Source organism: Sceloporus undulatus, chromosome 1 (genome assembly GCF_019175285.1).
Source record: "Sceloporus undulatus isolate JIND9_A2432 ecotype Alabama chromosome 1, SceUnd_v1.1, whole genome shotgun sequence".
In the NCBI taxonomy this organism is placed as follows: Eukaryota; Metazoa; Chordata; class Lepidosauria; order Squamata; family Phrynosomatidae; genus Sceloporus; species Sceloporus undulatus.
In genome coordinates this window covers 317,563,034-317,583,353 of record NC_056522.1, presented here as the reverse complement: position 1 = coordinate 317,583,353, position 20,320 = coordinate 317,563,034, and the positions used below count along the sequence as shown (strand labels likewise).

General features: G+C 39.0%; 1 protein-coding gene across 2 annotated transcripts in view; it reads right to left on the bottom strand.

The window, feature by feature from the left end:
- UBR1 (ubiquitin protein ligase E3 component n-recognin 1) overlaps positions 1–20,320 on the bottom strand; it is an 83,329-nt gene that overhangs the window by 55,650 nt on the left and 7,359 nt on the right. For both annotated transcript variants that reach the window (XR_006102545.1, XM_042455389.1), the window contains exons 2-12: positions 19,902–20,158; positions 17,815–17,893; positions 15,293–15,403; positions 14,048–14,178; positions 10,974–11,112; positions 7,248–7,310; positions 6,855–6,978; positions 4,796–4,903; positions 3,370–3,458; positions 1,672–1,770; positions 202–359 (exon numbers count right to left, since the gene is read on the bottom strand). Coding sequence is in view for 1 of the 2 variants with exons in the window: in XM_042455389.1 (XP_042311323.1) it covers positions 202–359; positions 1,672–1,770; positions 3,370–3,458; positions 4,796–4,903; positions 6,855–6,978; positions 7,248–7,310; positions 10,974–11,112; positions 14,048–14,178; positions 15,293–15,403; positions 17,815–17,893; positions 19,902–20,158 (1,358 nt within the window). In the remaining variant the exon portion in view is untranslated. The remainder of the gene's footprint in view (positions 1–201; positions 360–1,671; positions 1,771–3,369; positions 3,459–4,795; positions 4,904–6,854; positions 6,979–7,247; positions 7,311–10,973; positions 11,113–14,047; positions 14,179–15,292; positions 15,404–17,814; positions 17,894–19,901; positions 20,159–20,320) is intronic.

Sequence of the window (20,320 nt, the reverse complement as noted above, 5' to 3'; positions counted from 1 at the left end):
AGAGGAGACTGCTTCAGAATGTGGTGGGTGCTCTTTCACTGGAAATGTTAAAGCAGAGATTGGATGGCCATTTGTTTGGGATGCTTTGGCTATGAATTTCCTGCATGGATGGGGCCTGGACTAGATGAAACTTGGGATCTCTTCCAACCTATTATTCTATATTTCTATGTCTATCAGTTATCCATATATGGGAACACTCACCTGAGATCATATATAATTGCAGACACTCGACCCAATAACTCTTGGCTGTAGCCCTGAAAATTCAATTTTCCATTTCTATCCAGACATTTTGGTAACTCTTCAAGTAGTGTCTCTATTATGACCTTGATTACATTTTGTTCTTCTATAAGATGGCGGGCCTGAAAAAAAATGCATTTAAAACAGTTACAACTTCAGAACATGGAAAAAACGAATACCTCATCTTGTTTACTTTATTCTCCAATTTATTTTTTTAAAGATTGTGGCACTTTCAGGTGTGATAATGTGCCCAAGTAGTCTGCTAAACCCATAAGTAACTTGGACCCAAACCATGTACGGCTTTAAAGATAATAAAGCAACAATTTGTACCAATATGAAACTAACTGGCAGCCAGTGGATTGATTTTAATATTGATGTCTTATGATCACTCCTGGATGTACCAGTAACCAATATGGCTGCTGTGGTTTCAACTAAGTGAAGTTTCTGAACATGGTACAGAGGTAGCCCAATGTAGGGAGCATTGCAAAAGTCCAGCCTTGAGGTTACCAGTGTGTGCACTATCATTTTTAGGTCCTCTAGCTCTAGGAAGAGGAGCAGCTGGCATAACAGCTGAAGCTGACAGTAAGCACTCCTGGTCATCGCATCTGTCTGAGCTGTCATTTGAAGTGACAGATCCAGAACACTCTCATAAGGTCAGAACAAGTTAGACATTAGTTACAAATATTGTAGAGTCAAACATCTGCTCCCCAGATAGAGAGACTCTTCCATTCATGTGAGGCTGCTGATCCAATGGAGAAATTCCATTAGTTGGAAGAGGGAAGACAAACTTCTGATTTCCTCTAATCCTACAATGCCCTATGTCCCTGGCATACCCTACAATAGAAATGGTAGAGGGGTGCTTGGGAATCCAAAGAGAAAGGAAATCAATGAAGATTGCCTCCCCTCCCTCTTCATCCATCTGAACAGGACTCTACTTGGCGAATGTTCTCACTGGTGGTAAAGAAGCTAGATTCAATGCACTGTAGCTATTCTAGTGTTCTGCAAGTAGAGAATGTAAATACATCACTGGGGAAAACATGGTAGCTTCCCCCTCCCATATGACTACTGTCATCCTCCCCATGAAGGGCAATTTCCTGAACAGGAGAGTTTCCTCTATGTGTAGAGATTCTCTATCTATGTGATTATGGAATCTAACTTTCCAGCATTCTGAAGTCATATGGAAAGCATTCTGGCACAGAGGAGAATCTGCTCTTCAGAAAGTAACTTTTTACATGAAGAGAGCATGTGGTGGTGCTGGGGAGGCACATGTCTACCTTATTTACTTTTAGAATTCATAAATAAGCTTTCTATCTAGGCAGATTCAAATAACTTTTTCTTTGGAAAACTTCTTATAGTGTACAAATCATCTACAGCTATTATGGTTAAAACACTGAGAAATATTATTTCTATCCTTGGATGATTAACTGTACCTACCAGTGTAGGAACAGTGAACATCTGAACTGAAAGTGCTGTCACAGAAATCTGCTTTTCATGATCATCATTGATATATTCCCTCTGTAGTGCTTTGTAATGCTGTGAAGACAAGAATTCAAGTGAAGGTGATTGGCTAAGTGGTACACAAGATCAGAAACTAGTGTTATAAGAAAGGGAGAAACACTTTTTGTATCAACTTTGTTCAAGTCATGCATGATTTTATAAACCTATATCATACGTCTCCATAGTTACTTTTTTCAAACCTAAACGGTCTCAAATATAGTTTTAAGTTTCTCTTGAAAGTAAAGGGCTCCAAGCTGATCATTATGATGGCCTTTTCTTACATTTCTCCCAACATTTTATTATCTTTTTTGAGAGGATGTGACCTGGATACAATACCCACATGCAGCCTCAAAACACATTTGTATAGGTGCATTAAGATACTGGAACTTTTATTTTCCTTTCCTAATAATCTCTAGTAAGGAATTTGTCTCTCACAGGTGCCATACATTAGGTCAACATCTGAGTATTTTCAAAGGGATAGGTATCACAGGCTCTTGGAGATAAAAAGCCCTATGACACCTAACAGATTTATCATAGCATTAACTTCCATGGACTATGATCATCTTATAAATTTCTTAGTCTTTATCTTTGTTTAGCTACTGAATATGAACAATATTTCTTTCTCAACAACCTTTCCTGATAGATGCAGTGGTTTAAAATAAAGGGGAAACATTAAAACATATTGGTAGGAAAACTCATCGAGATTTCTCTACACTCATATATACAGCTGAAGGACAATTGGGGTTACTAAAAATTAGGTACAATAATTTTTCTTTAAAAAAAATCATAGAGGGAGGAATAAACATAGCTCTTTCCCAAGTATTCTACCTGAAAGAGCATGCAGTCTTGGAACACTGAAGATACTTTGTGGTTGTGTGCCTTCGAGTCGTTCCTGACTTACGTTTCTGATTTATATCTGACTAAAAACCCAAAAGGGGTTTTCTTGATAGAATTTGTTCAGAGGGGGTTTGCCCTTTGTCTTCCTCTGAGGCTGAGACAGTGACTCGCCCAAGGCCACCCAGTGGGTTTCCATGACCAAGCAGGGATTTGGACCCTAGTCTCCAGAATTATAATTTAACAATTAAATCACTATGCTGGCTCTCTCATAGCATTAATTATAAAAATAAGATAAGATAAAGTGAATGTGCGGCATCAGATTTGAAATCATCCACGGTTCAAAAATAATTTAAAGATAAATAAATTCCAAAAAGCAAAACTTACTTTTGCCATTTTATATAAGGGACATCATTGTACTATGCCACTGGAATTAATGGGACTTCAGCATTCAAAGATTTTGGTATCCAAGCGGGGTTCAGGAACCAAACCCCAGCTAATACCGAGGTCCCACTGTATACTTTCACAGTGTATAGTTATAGCAGTATTCTTGATGTGCTCTGAGATTCTATATTATTTTTGAAGAATTATTTCATAAATGATTAAAATGTTACATAATTGCCATTCAGCCACGTACCACCTATCTATATAAAAAAAAGATTGTTAAAGTGTAATAATTATTAACTTATTTTAATCAGATTGGATATTATTGCTCTCGGAGGGGCATTTCCTTGATGTTTCAATCACTATTTTAAAAGCTATGAATTATTTTTACTACTATAAGATGAATGTTAAGATTACCTTAACAAATTCCATGGCAAAAAGTTTTTTGTACTCCATTTCCATGAAAAAACTGCTGAAGATCAATTCATGTAATATCTTCCTTGCTCCTGGCAGAGGAAAATAAGTTAATGTTTTCCTCAGGAAAAAAACAAAACAAAACCCTCCCTTGTTTTGAAAGAAAAACAGGTGAAAAACATGAAGTATCAAATTTTAAGAAATATTTTATTCCATACAATAAATATTTTACAAAATAAAACAATTGGATTAATAATAATTAAAAAAAGAAAAACCACCAAAACTGCTACACATACACAAGTATGATCTGCTCTGTGAAACAATCTCAGGATGAAATGTTAGATATCACTCTTGGAAATTATTAAGTGGTGGTCAATTCATTTTTAGGTATTATATGATCACATTCAAACTAAAAGGGGTGATTTAGATTGCCTCTTAGAGCTGCTGTCTGGGCGGCTCCGGAGTGTGGTGCTTTGATGCCGCACATTCTTAAGCTGTCCAGAAGCTGGCTTCACACTGCCCGGGTGTTCACATGTGGGACAGCTTCTGGATGATCCAGCAGCTATCTGCCACTTCTTTTTGGGCCGGCCAAAAGATGGATTGGAGCCGTGGCCCCAAACTGGCTTTCTCAGGGGTGGCTTCAGGCCAACCCTTCAGGGCGGCCTGTGTCACCCTTGTGTTAATCAGGTGAATAAATTATTAAAAGGTGGCTGAATGGGTAGGAAGGGAGAGTAAAATGGGAAGGGGTATAATTAATCTCACATTAATGACATCATTAAGGATTCTTACAAAGATTTATTGCCAAAGTCAGTACAAACAAGAAACCAAGTATTGCATTCATTTATGAAGCCTCACCTATCCGTAGGAGTCTCACTATCTCTTTCTGCCATTCTCTCCCATTCATAAGGGCATGCCAAGAACTCCAATAGATCAAACAGGTCAATCTAGTCAATATTCTGCTTCTCACTCTAGACAGCTATATGGAAGCCCCAGTCCTTGTCACTTCCTCGCAACTGACATTCCAATAGCATACTGTCTCTGAATATACAGGTGCCACCTGTCCATATACAGTTCCACATAGCTATTGGCAGACCTTCTCATCCAATGAAAGATGTATTCAAATTAATTGTGGTATAGTTCTAAAAGTAAGACTAACATTAGTGCAGTATGGACTGATGTTCTTACGTCAATAAGGATAAACACCACCTATTAATTGGCTATGTAGAACTAGACACAGACTGAGGGTGATGTGACAAGAGCATGACTAATTCATCTATTCTTCTCCTACACTAAAGTAATATGGAAGTATGGTATTCATACATCAATGATAAAGATATAGGAATTTATCTTAAATAAACATTGCAACAATGAGGTGACTCACTCACATTTTCACTGAAATTACAAAACGCTTAACATTGATTCAGCTCACCTTTATAAAGTTTTGCATCCCAAAGCATCAATCTACTTATAAGACAAGGTTTCTCTGAATCAGTTTCCTGTTTTAGACATATTTGACAAAATATCTGACGAAAGTCACCTAAGACAGAAGGATAGAATTTAAAGGAAGTGGTTATCAAATAACCACTTAGAAATGTACATCTTTTGACAAAATAACTTATCCAATAAACAATCAGATATAACAGATGTATCTTTCTGTTCAAATAATTATATTTCATCCACAGTAAGGGCATTTCATACACACTAAGGCTAATAGTATGCTTACACTGATAATCAATACCACAGAAGTACATTTCCTTTCAAATCAAAGTACAAAAACGATAGCTTCTTGTATATTTGATGCGTATCCTAAACTAGTTCTGAACAAGCAATACCAAAGGTATCATATATCAAGGCAAGGGATGAAACTACTCAAATTATATATGCACTTGTGACTTATTTCAAATGAAAAGTAGTTCATTCCAAGAGCCCTGTCTTAGAATATGATCCTGATTTAAGCTGAGGATCTCATCTGAAATTCCCCCACCTCCCACTACTCTTGTTCTCAAACATGCTGTTTACTGCAAAGGGCATCTTCAATGGGGGAAAAATATCTGGGCAGAACAGCAATCTTCAGTAGAAAGCTGGTGTGAGGCACTTCTAACATAAGAAGCTGAAATAAAACAAAGGGGCTGGACGGACGGGTGGCTCCGTGCCACTTGTCTTTCCTCCACATCGGTGCTGCAGCTGCCACACCACACAGCACCGACGCACTGCCAAAAAAGAAACTGCCTAGAGCAGCTTCATTTTTGCAGTGCCGCAAAGAGGAAGGGGCGCCACCATGATGCCACTTCCTGTCTAGGAGGTGCAGTCGCTGCACCATCATGGCAGCCCCCGTGTGAACCAGAGGCCGCCATGATGGTGCCGCTGCCGCACGTTAGGCGCACTCCTGAACCCTAGTTTCGGAGCATTTCACTCTGGAACAGACATGAAAAGAAGCAGTATTTTTTAAAAAATCTAACATGCCTCTTTGTTCTGCAGGCACAACCATTCCATAAAGCAGAGTCAGATGCTTGTGTGAAGTGACAGAACACAAGACATGGCAAATTCTGTACATTCCTACCAAAAGGGTATTGGTTTGGAGTGCCTCCCTACATATTCTCCAACTGCAGTAAATGGCACAGCTAAGCAGCAGCAAGGTGAACTTAAGGCACTGTTGGACTTTGGAGAGCTGTAGCCATTACTTTCCTCCTATGGCAGAATTCAAACATATAGTTGTGTTAATCTGTAGAATCAGTATGTAGAAAGATCTTGTAGCACCTTTGAGACTCAAGAAAAAAGTTGGTAGCATGAGCGTTTGTAGATTTAGGCCCCATACAGACAGGCCAAAATAAAGCTGCTTCGGGTCACTTTGGAAGTTTGCTGTTTAAATATTACATGCATCCTAAGAGTTCGGAAGCTGAGCCAAAGCTACGATCCAATCCTAAGTACTGCAACACAGCTTTGGCGCACCTTCTGGACTCTTGAGATGCATGCAACATTTAAACAGCATACCCCCAAAGTGACCCGAAGCAGCTTTATTTTGGCAGTCTGTATGGGGCCTTAATTCTACTTCCTCAGATGCATTTGAAGAAGTAGATTTAAGTCTATCAAAGCTCATGCTAACAACTTTTTTTTTAGTTTCAAAGATGCTACAAGATCTCTTTCCTACTAGTGGCAATACCACCGTAGAGAAACAGCTCTTCAGAGGTAGCTAGGACTCAGATGCCTTCCTGTGAGGGCTCCTGGGAGCCAGGCATTGTTATCTGGGTGCCCTGGCACTATGAGCTTGCAGCATAGGTGGTCCACCAGGATACCACACTCAAAATGCCTGTCTCCAAGAGATTCTTCCTCAGAATCAGGTATATCGGATACTTTCCACAACCAATTCTGCTCTCCTGACTGAGAGTGAGGCAATAGGCAGGAGCCCACAATGAGTGTGGTGAAGGAATCTGAGCCAAAGCTGATGTTTTGGCATATGTACATGTGACATCACAGTTTAAGACACTTACTTGAATAACTCATAAGTTTGTTTAACCAGGAACCAAGACGTAAAGCAAATTTCTGATGAGCCATAATATCAGCATGAAGAACTTTCACGTTGAGAGGACCTTGGGAAACATTGTTTGAATGTTTCTGGAAGATAAAAACAGACAGCATTTCAATGAGGATATGTAACTTTTTTTAATCTTCCCAATAATTTTTCTGTTATATTTGGTACTTCACTATTTTTCCTCCCCAACAGAAATTCAAGACAACTTTTATCTAAAGTTTTATCTATATCAGTCAAATGCAACAAAGGAAAAATCTGAATAAATCAAGGTTTCTAAGAATAAGGTTTATTAAAGTAACAGAACTGTTATTCAGTATAAGCATTATGACTTTTAAACATTTCAGCACAATACCTTAATATCTTCTTTTGCTTCTTGGCAAACAACGTATGGCCCTTTCTTAACTGCCTTTCGACCCTGCATAAAAAAGACAATAAACATTTAAATGAAATGATGAAAGCACTTGATGTTATTGTTACACATAAACAATGGGGGATTGAAGTTTTAAAAAAACTATTAAGGGTGCTTCAGGTACCAATAGAAGTGATACTGGCAAACATATACAGTAATTCAGCATTAGAATTCTAATTTGAATTCGTCTTTTGTAGAACACTTGATCACACACATTCCAGGTTCCAGAATGTGCTCATCCTTCATTTCAGACCGGGGTTCAGACCTGATTGGGGGATGGAACTGGGCTTAGTTGTGCCAATAATCAGGAAAGAGACAGGGGAGTGTGTTGCTTCCGTTTCTCCTCAATTTCTCAGCAGCTTTTGAGAATTCATTAATGGTAGCCTCCTGGACTGGTTCTGTGAAGCTAAGGGAGGGTGACCTGTTTCTACCTTTAAGGATCAGTTCCAGAGGACTAGGAGAATTTACCTCTGATTTTGGCAAATGTTTTGTGAAATGTTCAGTGGCACAATGTTGTCCACAATGCTTTTAACCACCTATACAAAGCTGTTGGAGGTAGTCATTCATGGGTTTAGGGGTCTGGGTTTAGTAATATGCAGAAAATATTTAGCTCTATTTCTCTGTTACTTTTGCGTCAGAGGAGGCCATGCACAACCTGGATCAATACTTATATCCCACTCTTCAGCCAAGGCTATCAGAGTGGCTTACAAATTGTTAATTAGACATTTCCCTGCTCTCAGGCTTACAATCTAAAGAGACAAGACACAAAAGGAGAAGGGAATGGCAGTGGGGAAGGGGAAAAGTCCAGCAGATCTTCTCTCCCTCTGAGGCCTGGACTATGGCAGATGGACTGGAGGGAAGGCCCTTCTTCTCACTCTGATTAAGACAGATTGGGGAAGGCATTGGCCTACCTTCTCTTCCCCTCAGAAGCCAGGATGGAGTCAGATGCCTTGTGGGGAGGCTCAGTTCCTTTAGGGAGGCCTGATGGCATTGGCCTACCTCCTCTTCCCCTCAGAGGCCATGATGGAGTCAGATGCCTTGTATAAACCTATGGCATACAATCTTGCTTCTCCTCTATTTTCCATATTATCTGCCAGCAGTCTCCTCCAAGATAACCACTTCAACAACCCTTTGATCAAACCTTAAATTTCCTCGTTTTGGTTTTCTCATTAAATTCCAGGCTGGCCCCATTGCTCTTCTGTTCCTGGACTCTTTGCTTCCTGCATTTCCTCCAAGTATTCAATCTCCTTATCTTCAGACTTCTCTGATCCAAATTTCAGTCATTCTGTAGCTGTTAAAGCCATTAATCATCTATTTAAATTCCTGTCGTATCTCATGCCATGTTACTAAAACAATCTTATTCTTAGGGTTGAATTTTTGCCTTCTTTTACTCCCTCTCTCTTCACAGTGACTTCTCTAGTACAATAAATCAACAGCACAGCCTGATAGTTGCCCAGGCTGTTTTGAATGAGAAGACTTCCACCTGAAACAATTCCATTTTCTCAAAACAAACCAGTCTCCCTATATTAATCTAATTTTACTGCAAAATCACCAATATTCCAACTTTAGGATTTTACTTCATAATTCAATGCCTCTTTCCCAAAAATAAACTTTTTTTTTTACTCACAAACCCATTGGACTACAGGCTCCAGGCTACAAACTTTTAATACCTGTTAGACGTAATTATTCATTAATAATCCATTAATACAAAAGGCAGGAGCACTCATCCCAACACTGATAACAACTGCTTGTTCGAAGATTTCTTTTCATCCCATAAATCTCATTCTTGTTACAAAGTTAGTTAAAGAAAATACAGTGCTGACTTATTGTCCATAATGTCTTGTAAACAGAAGGATGAGCTGATGGAATTTGTCCCTTGCCCTCTCCCTTTGGTCACACTCTCCATGAGCTCAGTAAAGTTTTCAGACCCTTGTGGCCAATCTCCTTACCCCCTCCCTATCCAGGGAGGTAAATCACAGGTCAGAACTCCCGCCAAAACTGGTGATAGCTGTTGCGCTCTCTCTCACATAGCCCCATGTAAGGGATCGCAATCAACCATTAGCCATACTCAGAAATTCCACAATTACAAATTGTCTAATATGTTTTGCAATGTATCCATCTTGAACCTTCAATATTGAACAAAACTATTCAAGAATTTTAATTCCATTTATGTCCTTCAGAGTGTTTTGGGACCACAAAGAAAATGGAGTACATTTCTCTCATCTCTGAGTAGAAGCTACTGGTACTTCTTATACTGCCCTGATCTGAATCAAATGCTGAATTCGTTTGTATTATCTTAAGAGAAGCAACGGAAGATATCTTTCCTTTGGTCAATTTTGAGAAATTGTTTTGTGTACTTTTTGAAGCATCCATTTGTTCATAGTTATGACTTGCCATAAATCAAAATAATAAATTGGGAGAGACCACAAGGGCAGTCCAGTCCAAACGCCTGCCATGCAGGAATTCACAATCAAAACAATCCCAATAGATGACCATCTAGCCTCTGTTTAATAAACTCCAAAAAAGGAGACTCCACCACTCTCTGAGGCAGCATCTTCCACTATCAAACAGCTCTTATCATCAAGGAAGTTCTTCCTAACATTTAGGTGTAATCGCCTTTCCTGTATCTTGAATACATTGCTCTGTGTTCTAATCTCAGCAGAAACAATCTTGCTCCATCCACAATATGACATCCTTTCAAATATTTAAACAGGGCTATCATGTCACCTCTTAACCTTCTAATATAATAATAATAATAATAATAATAATAATAATAATAATAATAATGATGATGATGATGATGATGACTTATTTACCAGTATATTCCGCCTTTTCCTTGTATTATGTTATTTCTCTTCCCTAGGTTGAAAGTGTAGGACGAGTTTGTTTCTTGTCTTTTCCTTCCACTAAAACTTTTTAGTACTTTTGCCCCAAAGGGAGTGTTTACCAAGTTGGCTCTTTTGGTCAGCCTCTCATCGTTTCTACCACAGTAATCTGTGGGAGGTTGGGGTGAGGGTTGGGGTTTTGGCATTTTTAATTGTAATTTTTAATTGTTTGATGTTTTATTTATACTGTTGGAATCCACTTTGATTCCTTTGTGAATACAAATAAATATTGTTATTATTATCATTAATAATAATCTTCTATCCACTGTCATAGCTGTGATCAAAAGTGCTGCAAATGCTGCAGCATCATAACCTGCATCAACCACATACTGAAATAGTTTCCCTAACTTTTGTAATGCTCTGTAGACAGTTCGAACACTTACATCCTCTGAACCCAGTATTTCCTGAACCCAAAATCTGACTATCCTAGCAAAATCTGCTAGGATGAGGATTAATTAAGTACAAAGATTCTCAGACAATATTTTGTCCAATTCTACAAGTTGTGTCCTCTTTCATGGAGGATGAGACAAATGTATTTCACATTATTACTATGAAACATAGCATCTGAGCACAATAAGAAATGTTGCACTAATCTTATATCAAATGATAACACGTAAGTGAGAGAATAATGCAGCCATGTTCTACGGTGACGTAATGCAGTATCAAGCTTGTGGGAAGTTGTGATGTCTTCTTTGTTTCCTTCATTTTGTGGAGATTAAATTACATGGGGCACCATCAACTAAAACATAGGACACCTATAGCAGAAAGGATGCATGCTACTAACCTCTTTATCTATAGCAGTAGTATATAAATGAGCCTCTCCAAGCTCACAGCCAAGAGTTCTTTGTAGACTATAAATAACATGGTCGTAAGAATGATGCTCATCATTGAAAAGGACACAATAGTATTTGTCCGTCTTCTCCCTGTTGGGAAGGAACCAAGACATTGCCAGTGACCAAAGAGAAAACTAAAATAACAGACTAAATACAATTCAAAAAAACCGAAGCATGGAAAGATAACCAAACTAGAGGTGTATGATTTATCAATATTTTTCTCATTTACATTTAAATAGTCTTTGATCCAGATACTTATTTGTTAAATGAAACACTGGGATTCTCCATGAAAGCTTTCTTGTTTGGTGTGCAGGCATTCACTTAGAGGGGAATATTTTCTACTGCTTGGAACAGAGGAAACAAATGGCCAAAGTCTTCCTACTATACTTTCACTCTGTTTAGCCACTTAGTTCTGTCCCACATATAACATAGGGACACAAATGTGGTTTAAAGCTAGAAATAGAATTCTGAGCAATGACCTTGCTGGATGGCCTAGTGTTGGCCCTTAGCCTTCCTGTTCCATCAAACTGAAGTTTTCTGGGACATTTGGCAAGGGGGGGGTAATCTCCTGGATGACAAGAGTGTACTAACTAAGCTATGCAGCTTCCAGGTATCATACTTGGCCTTCTTAGAATGGCAAAATGTCAGAGATGATGCTGGGGTGAAGATCACAAAAAGCACACCAACTGGGACTACCCAAGAGCTTCTCCAAACAAATCTTCTGCAGGTCCCTGGAGATTAGTGGAGGGTCAAGAGAAATCCATATGTGCAGAAACACAGTCTCAGGTTTACTTTCACAATTTGCCAGTTTTGATTTAACTATGTCAATAAAGGGTGCTCCTCTGCATTATCCAGAGAATAACCTTTTGGTAGGTTCTAGTTTCTGGAGAAACTAGTTCTCCTTGAAATCCTTTGTGGAAGGAAACAAACCAAAAAATTAAATGGCCTTGGACAACAGCAGTCAACAATCCAGTGATCTGAAAGGAGATGAGAGGATATGCCACAAGTATCCTGGTGTTCTCTAGGCAAAAGACCTATTCAGAAATCTGAGTGGCAAGAGCCTTTGACGTAAGACAGAAATTTCTCTTAAGAGAAGGTAATGATATAGAATCTTCAAGGGAATGGCATTTAGTGTGGAGCACCTGAACTTGTATGTGGATCCTGAATTATCTGAAGCTGCATCAAAGTTACAGTTTTATATAAAATACAGAAGGTAGCTTCTTTACTATTTTAATATGCTTGCTGACTGTTGTCATCTTTCATTTCCTTGCTGCAAAAACTGCTACCTGACAAGGATTGTAATACATACACCTACTCAAAAGTGACTCATGTGAATCTCAGTAGTATTTCCTCCAGGTAATTTAGCATGGAAGAGTCCAAGCAAGGTGAGAGGGAACTGTGCTTGAGGCAGAACAATGGGGTAGTAAAAGAAGCATTGTCTTTAGATCTGGTGGGCAGAAGGGGTTACAGCATGCTTTGTGAAGAGGGAGGGGAAAACACACAGAGCAACATAAGTTGGACCTTATATTGTCACTATTTAGAAACCCTCTTCTCTAATACAAATTACGTGGACTTTTTCTGGAACAGATGCAGTAAACAATATTCTTAAAAGCCTTGAGACAATAGGACTGACTCATCTTAGAACTACCTCTCCTGGTTCTATAGTAACACAAGTACCATAAAGTTACATGTAGCGTACATTCAGAAAATTCTGTTCTTGAAAAGCTGCCAGAGAAGCCCAGGTTGCTTGCGGGCTGCCTACCACCCGGGCACAAGGTAGTGCAATAAAATCCAGAGCCTGTTTTCCTGTGCAATAATCTCTCTAATTACAATTAATAGAGTTATTGTCTAGGAGCACCACAAAATTCAAGAACCTTGGGAGAAAAATCCAACTATGGGACCAAGGATCTGTTTTTCTGAATTTTCTTGATCTAGACATTTTTCACTTTTGTGCTCCCTATCATTTCTTTTTTCAGATGTAAATGTGTTTCTCTGCTAATCTAATCCTATTCTTAAATTTAGGATGATGAAGGGAAAACATACTGTTTTACCTCATCCATGATGCTGCATGACATCTGGTAACTACATTTGTAGAATTTACTGCAAACTGATATAACCTTACTTCTCCCATGGGCTGTATTACTCTAGAACTACATCACTCTTTTATGATATTATTCCTGAATTTTCCCTCCCCACTTCTGAATGACAATATAAAGTTGGAAACGCTTACCTTTGTGAAGCTGGTAATATATTTCCTCATACTATAGGACACTCATTCCTCCACATTCACTGGGGTTAGGGGTACAGGACCCCCGTGAATGTGGAAAAAACCACAAATAAGAAACAACACTGTTTTTACCTGAGAGAGCACCTCCCCAGCAATCCTAGGACCTCCACTGCAATTCTGTGGTCAACATCTGCCAGATATTGACCACAGATTTGCTCTGGAGAAACTACAAATGCCTAGTGAAGTGTTCTCTCTAGGAATCTCTAGGTTTTTCAGTGCAATTTTGGTTAAAGTTGACCATAGAGTTGCACTAGAGGACCTAGATATACCCAGAAAGAACATATTAATCAAATCTGCAGAAGTCAAAGCCACAAATGTGGAAGGACAAGTATATATAGAAATTAATACACATTCTGATCATTGCAAAAATAATCCCTTATTTCCAAGGCAGAACTATTACAGAAAACGACAAAAATAAATTTGACCCACAGGACAACGATGGGAGGCAATTCAAATTAGCTGATAAGTATGGAGTTATTTTTCAATTAATTTAAAAAATTCAATGTACATATCCTTGCCATTCCAAACTGTACAGCATATAAATCTGCAAACAATTAAATTCTATAATGTTGTCACCCCACACTTAAGAATTCATTGATGCTTCTCTAGAAAAGTAATGTTAGGACTATTTCAGGTTAATGAAAGTGTGTATTTTTTCAAATTTAATCACATGAATTCATAAAGGGAAAAGGCAAAAAACTAGGCTATTTTTCCAAAACATCACTTCTCATCACTCACCTTGTCATAAGCTCTGGAGGCAGCTCCTTCTCTTCTTCCCAAACAGTCATATCCACAATATATTTTATCACTGAAGGGAAGATTTTTTTTGCTTGTGCTATTAGCTCCTCATTTAACTGGCATTCCAAGTTCTAAAGAAAGCAATTAAAATATGCTAAATACACATATATTGAAATAAGTACTAATAATGTTATAGACAACTTATCTAGAAAAGGAAATGCCTTGTAGTATTTGGCAGCTGAACAGAAAGACTGTAATATATATTTCATCTTTAGTCCTACAGAAAGGTGTAAGAATATCCCATGAATGCCCATACCCAAACTAGCTGTGATGGACTTGGATATATGATGTTGAAGACTGCTAGAACAGTTGTCCTGGGGATTTACACTGAGATCTTCTTAGGACAATACATTCTGGTCTTAATGGCTGGAATGATTATCACAGTTGTCCCAAAATGTCAGACTTGAAATACTCTGGAGGACACACTCTTTACCCATTATTTTCAGCTGAGATGGGGTGATCTGTAGGGCCATTCTCATCACACAATGTATTGGTGGACTTTACTAATTCTTGTTCTCCTCTTCAGTACCAGAAAACCTATTGAATGCAATATCCTCAAATTGTGGAAAGTCAGCTGTGATTCCACTTGTACCTTACAACAGAAGAACTATTATTTATTAATTCTAGAAGCCATTACCTGAAGGGAACCCTGGACCTAATACCGCTCTTCAAATGTTAACAGGGTGAACAAAATATAACATTGTATGCTAAGTCAGAATCTTGCTAGACAAATACAGATTTAGCTTTAAGGGAGGCATTCCCAGAATCGGTTTTTGGTCTAAAAACTTGAGAGGTTACATCTGAAATTTTAACTATGTTAATGTTTGTATTAAGCACGTCTGACTGAATGTCTCTAATGTTAGTACAACACTTGGGTAATGTGTTTTGGTTAAAAAGCCACTCTAAGTGTGAAGTCGAAGGCTTTCATGGCCAGCATCCATGGTTTTTTGGGGCTATGTGCCCATGTTCTAGAAGAGTTTCTTCCTGACGTTTTGCGAGCATCTGTGGCTGGCAGCTTCAGAGAACACTCTTAAGTATTTGTTTGCTAGTGCAAACATACTAGTGAAGATATGCTTACTGTTTTTAAGCAAGAAGCTGTTACAAATATCTTGTTCATAACTCCAGACTGACAACTAGTAAATGTTCTGCAACATTTACATTCCTTCTTATTTACAGCTATATTACCTTTTCTTCACTGCCTGATGCTCCAGGTTCATGATTTGTACAAAATGGGCCAGTCTTCCATGCTTCTGTATCCCCACAGTCACAAAATCCTCCTCCAGTTGAAGTGTGCATCTAAAACAATAACCACAAAACAACCAATTGTCCTTTTTTTAAAATATAACACTGAAATATCTATGTTTCACTTAAACTATAATGTAGTGCAACAGAATGAATCATTGAAATCATTTTGAGATAACAATTTAGATATAAGCAGGACATAGTAATCACAAGAGAGAGAGAGAGAGAGAGAGAGAGAGAGAGAGATATCAAATAAAAGAGCCAGGACCAGAACCCATGGCTCTTCTTTCCAGGTACTCTTGGAACATACTCTTGGATCTCCTTAGTAGTTTGAAAAAAACAACTTGCCCTCTCGACCCTTGCCCATCCAAGCTGATGCTAAAAAAAATATAATCAATGCATCCTTCAGGGAGGGTACCCTGCCTTCTTGTCTTAAGGAGGCAGTGGTCAGACTACTCTTTAAAAAGCCCTCCCTGGACCCCCTGAGCAAGGCGATCGAGAAGGCGGTCGCCAATCAACTACAGGCAGTGTTGGATGAACCTGATTATCTGTACCCATTTCAAACCGACTTAAGGGTAGGATACGGAGTTGAGACAGCCATGGTCGCCTTAATCGATGATCTCTGTCTGGGCATTGACAGGGGAAATGTGGCCCCATTGGTGCTTTTAGACCTCTCAGTGGTCTTTGATACCATTGACCATGGTATTCTTCTGGAATACCTGAGAAAGTTAGGTATCAGAGGCACTGTTCTACAGTGGTTCCGGTCCTACCTCTCAGGCAGATTCCAGATGGTGGTGCTGGGAGACAGTTGCTCTTCTAAAAGAGAGCTAAATTTTGGCATCCCCCAGGGCGCCATATTGTCTCCCATGCTGTTTAACTTTAACATTTACATGAAGCCGCTGGGTGAAATCATCTGGAGACATGGGGCAGGGTGTTATCAGTACGCTGATGACACCCAAATATATTTCTCTATGTCTCAGGCTGATGCAGTGACTAAGGATGGCACCTCTCCTCTGAATGCCTGTCTTGGGGCGGTAATGGACTGGATGAGGGAAAACCGACTCAAGCTGAATCCAGGTGTAAGACGGAGGTACTGGTTATAGGAAACCCAAGCCCAGGTATGGAATTATGTCAGCCAGTTCTGGAGGGGCTCACACTTTCTCTGAAAGACTCTTTCCGCAGCTTGGGGGTGCTCTTCGACTCGTCGCTTCCCCTGACAGTTCAGGTGGATGCAAGAGTCAGGAGCACTTGTTATCAGCTTCGGCTGATACGCCAGCTGCACCCCTTCCTGGAACCGGGAGACCTTGAAACAGTAGTACATGCGCTGGTCACCTCTTGATTGGACTTCTGTAATGCGCTCTACATGGGGCTACCCTCGTGCCAAGTTCAGAATCTTCAACTTGTACAAAATATGGCAGGTACTCTTCGGAATGATCACATAACACCAGATTTGAAATCCATTCACTGGCTGCCAATTAGTTTCCGGGCAAGTTACAAGGTGTTGGTTATTACCTTTAAAACCCTACATGGCTTGGGTCCAGAATACTTAAGGGAACGCCTTCTTCCGTATTGTCCATCCCGCACTCTAAGGTCCTCAGGGAAGAATCTACTTCATCCAAAAAAAATCTAGACTAACCTCAGTTACCCAGAGGCCCTTCTCCACCGCTGCTCCGAAGCTATGGAATGACCTGCCAGAGGAGATCCGCCACATTTCTACTCTTACAGCCTTTAAGAAGGCTCTTAAGATGGATCTCTTCCGGCAGGCCTTCCCTACCTAGTTCCTCTCCCCGTTTACTATGACTTACGTCACTCTGTCCACCAAATTTTCTCTTAAATTTAATGAGAGGAATTAAATTAAAATTAATTAAAATAAAATTCTTGCCTCAAGAAGATGAACCTTCCCTCTGTACTTACTGTCATCATCAGACTTGGGAGGGAGTGTAACAGACAGGCCCAATTCCATCAGGTCTAACTGTGAATTCTGTAACTCAAGTCACTCTTTTTTATTTTATTGTATTTTATTTATTTTTTGTATTTTATTTTATTGTATTCTCTGTATTTTTATTGCTGTAACCCGCCCAGATTCCTTGTGATTGGGCGGGCTATAAATAAATAAATAAATAAATAAATAAATAAATATTATTATTATTATTATTATATCAGCCAGCAGAAATAGGACTAGACTAGAAATGCATACTAGAAATGGGAAAAAAATGGTTTCTTGTAATAGAATACAGTAGATTTGAAATCGAGCTCTCATAGCATCAAAGACTAATTTAAGAGGGAAATAATTTTAGAAAACCTTTGCCACTCTTTCCTTGAAATGGCTAGAATGCCTTTGCCGTGCTTTAGCTGAAGGTTTTTAATGGCTTCAATTTGTAAACAGGCTAAGGGGAAAAACCCCTCTTTATTTCAGGTAGCACAGGACATCAATAGCTAAGATTGCAATGCACATGTGTTCTTACTTTGTAACGATGATTTTTGTGAATGCTGTTCTGGAAACAATCCATGCAAAGGACACAAGTTGGATCAATTGCACATTCTCTGCAATAAAGATTTTTAAAAATCACTGCTGTTGTATAAACACTGACTGATTCAAAACACCACAACAGCTCCTACAAGCAAAAATGTAGCTTAGACAGTGTTCATACTTAGTATCACCACTGAGCAAGCGACCATGCTGGTACAGGCTGCTAATTTGCTCCAGCATTGATATTTTCTTTTTCTGAATGAGTTAAAAAAACCAGAAACTGAAACATCTGTATGCTATCTGAAGATGAAGTAGCACATGACACAAGAGTTCCCATTTCTTGTTCCACCCATTCATGCAAAAGAGAAATGAATAAACAGCTTTAGAATAAATAAACTGCTTCAGTAATGAATAAATTCTAAAGAGCATTACCCGTTCTTCATTCAAAGTAAACTATGATAAGCCAGTAACTCTAGCTTCTTGTTATGTTTAAACTTTGATACTGTATTCACTTATAGTCATCCATTCTTAAGTATATCCACTATACATTTATGATTAATATTGTTGGCACTCAGTATTAGGTTCTGTTGCCTAGAATTTTAAAATGTTAGTAGTTTTTCTGCACTATAGAACAGAATACTATGGTTTATTCTAAACCATGATTCATATATTGAGGAGTGAGCTGCAGTGAGTATTGGGCTCATAACACCCTCCTCTCTGCTTTTCCACACACAAGGATTATAAAATCTGGGCTTGACCCATGACTGGCTCATTTTAACTAACTTTGGAATGAAACAGATGGGCGGAGGGGCAGCTTGAAGCTTCCCCTGCCGAAGATGGATTTGGGCTGCAGCAACCACCGGCCACAGCCCCAATCCACCTTGAAGCTGCCTGAAAAAGGAGCAGCAAAAATCTGCTCTTTTTTTTGGGTGGCAAAAGCCACCTTTGCCCATCCCTCCCACAGCTCCATGGTGGTTTCAGGATGCTCTGGCGGTGTGCAGCGGGGGGGGGGGTGTCTTGTGCCCCTAGTCCCTGTGAATATCAAGAGTTGACTGTATCTTTAATTACCAAAAACAAAAAGGTCTCTGAAAGAAACTTGCTTTGAGGATAGCAAGGAGGCAAGATCAACTTCTGTGCTAGGCAAGCTTAGATTTTTTTCTATTTTGATGAGTTACTCATAGGATCCTAAAAGGTTTTGTTAGCTAATAGTTTGTCTATTAACATAGGCAAAAAAGAAATTATAGTAGTAGCAGTTGTTGTTGTTATTGGTTGCACACTTTACTTTAAAATAAAATGACTATTTGAGTGATGTACAGTAAGTCCTTTCATGCAACTGAAACCAACTGACTATTTTTCTCTGTTGGTTCCTTCAAAACACAATAAAATTAGACATTGCACTTGATTTGAGTTTTCTCCCAAGCATGCAGGTTGGTTTCATTCACTTGGTAGCAACACCAACCTGAATTTAAAAGCATTTAAGGGAGCTGCTTCTCACTGGCTTCCCATACATCTAAGATATATAAAATGTGTATGGTGACGGTATCATCCCTGAAGAACTAACAAATGGTGCCCTGCCACTTGTTTTACCTCTGAAGCTTAGGAAGGCAGATATACCCCAGCTTGTGACAGCATTTTTAATGGCTATAAACAATAATTAGAAACAATGACATTCAAAACTATTTATAAACGGGTTTTTATTATTCTTTTTTTGTCTATACCAATTATTTTTTCCACTAAACCATTATGTGACCATTATCTTAAATGGGGTCTCAAAAATAGCAGACATCTTTTAGAAATATACTCATACCTCCCGATTTGGAGGGGGGGTCCATTCCGGACCCCCAGCAAATCAGAAATATTGCAGATATTCAAACCCCACTGGTTATAATGAGGCTCCTACGCGCACCCACCCCATTTTGCCCCTCCCTGCTTGCCATCCGAGAAGGGCCAAAACCGCAGATCCCAAGTTCGCGAACAGGGAGGGACAAATGTACAAGCACCATCAAAACTACTTTGAATTGTACATATTTCTGTTGTCATAACACAGAAAAAATGTTACAAGATATGAGTACTATTACGTACCTGCAGGAATATGTTGTCTCCCCACCTTTAAACACCTTCCCACAGAGTTGAGGGATGCTACTCTGTCTTAGCTTTTCCAAACAGACATCCGGATCTTCTCCAAACAGATACCATTCCAGTGGGCAAAATATAGTCATCTGAGTTATTTCCTCCTCTTTCTCTGGCAAAGAATTCATTTCATCAGAATATATATCTGGAACACGTTTTGCCAAAAGTTGAAGAAAGGCAGTGTGAAAATCCAACTTCTCATCCCACCACTGCAGGAAAAAGAAATGCATACAACAGACATTAAACAAAAAGGAAACACAAAAACTCCCAGCATCAACATTCTGGATTACAGAAAATGATGGTTTAAATCCTGTTAATACTGACTAGAGCAGACCCATTAAATCAATGGGATTTACCTGTGCATTGACTCA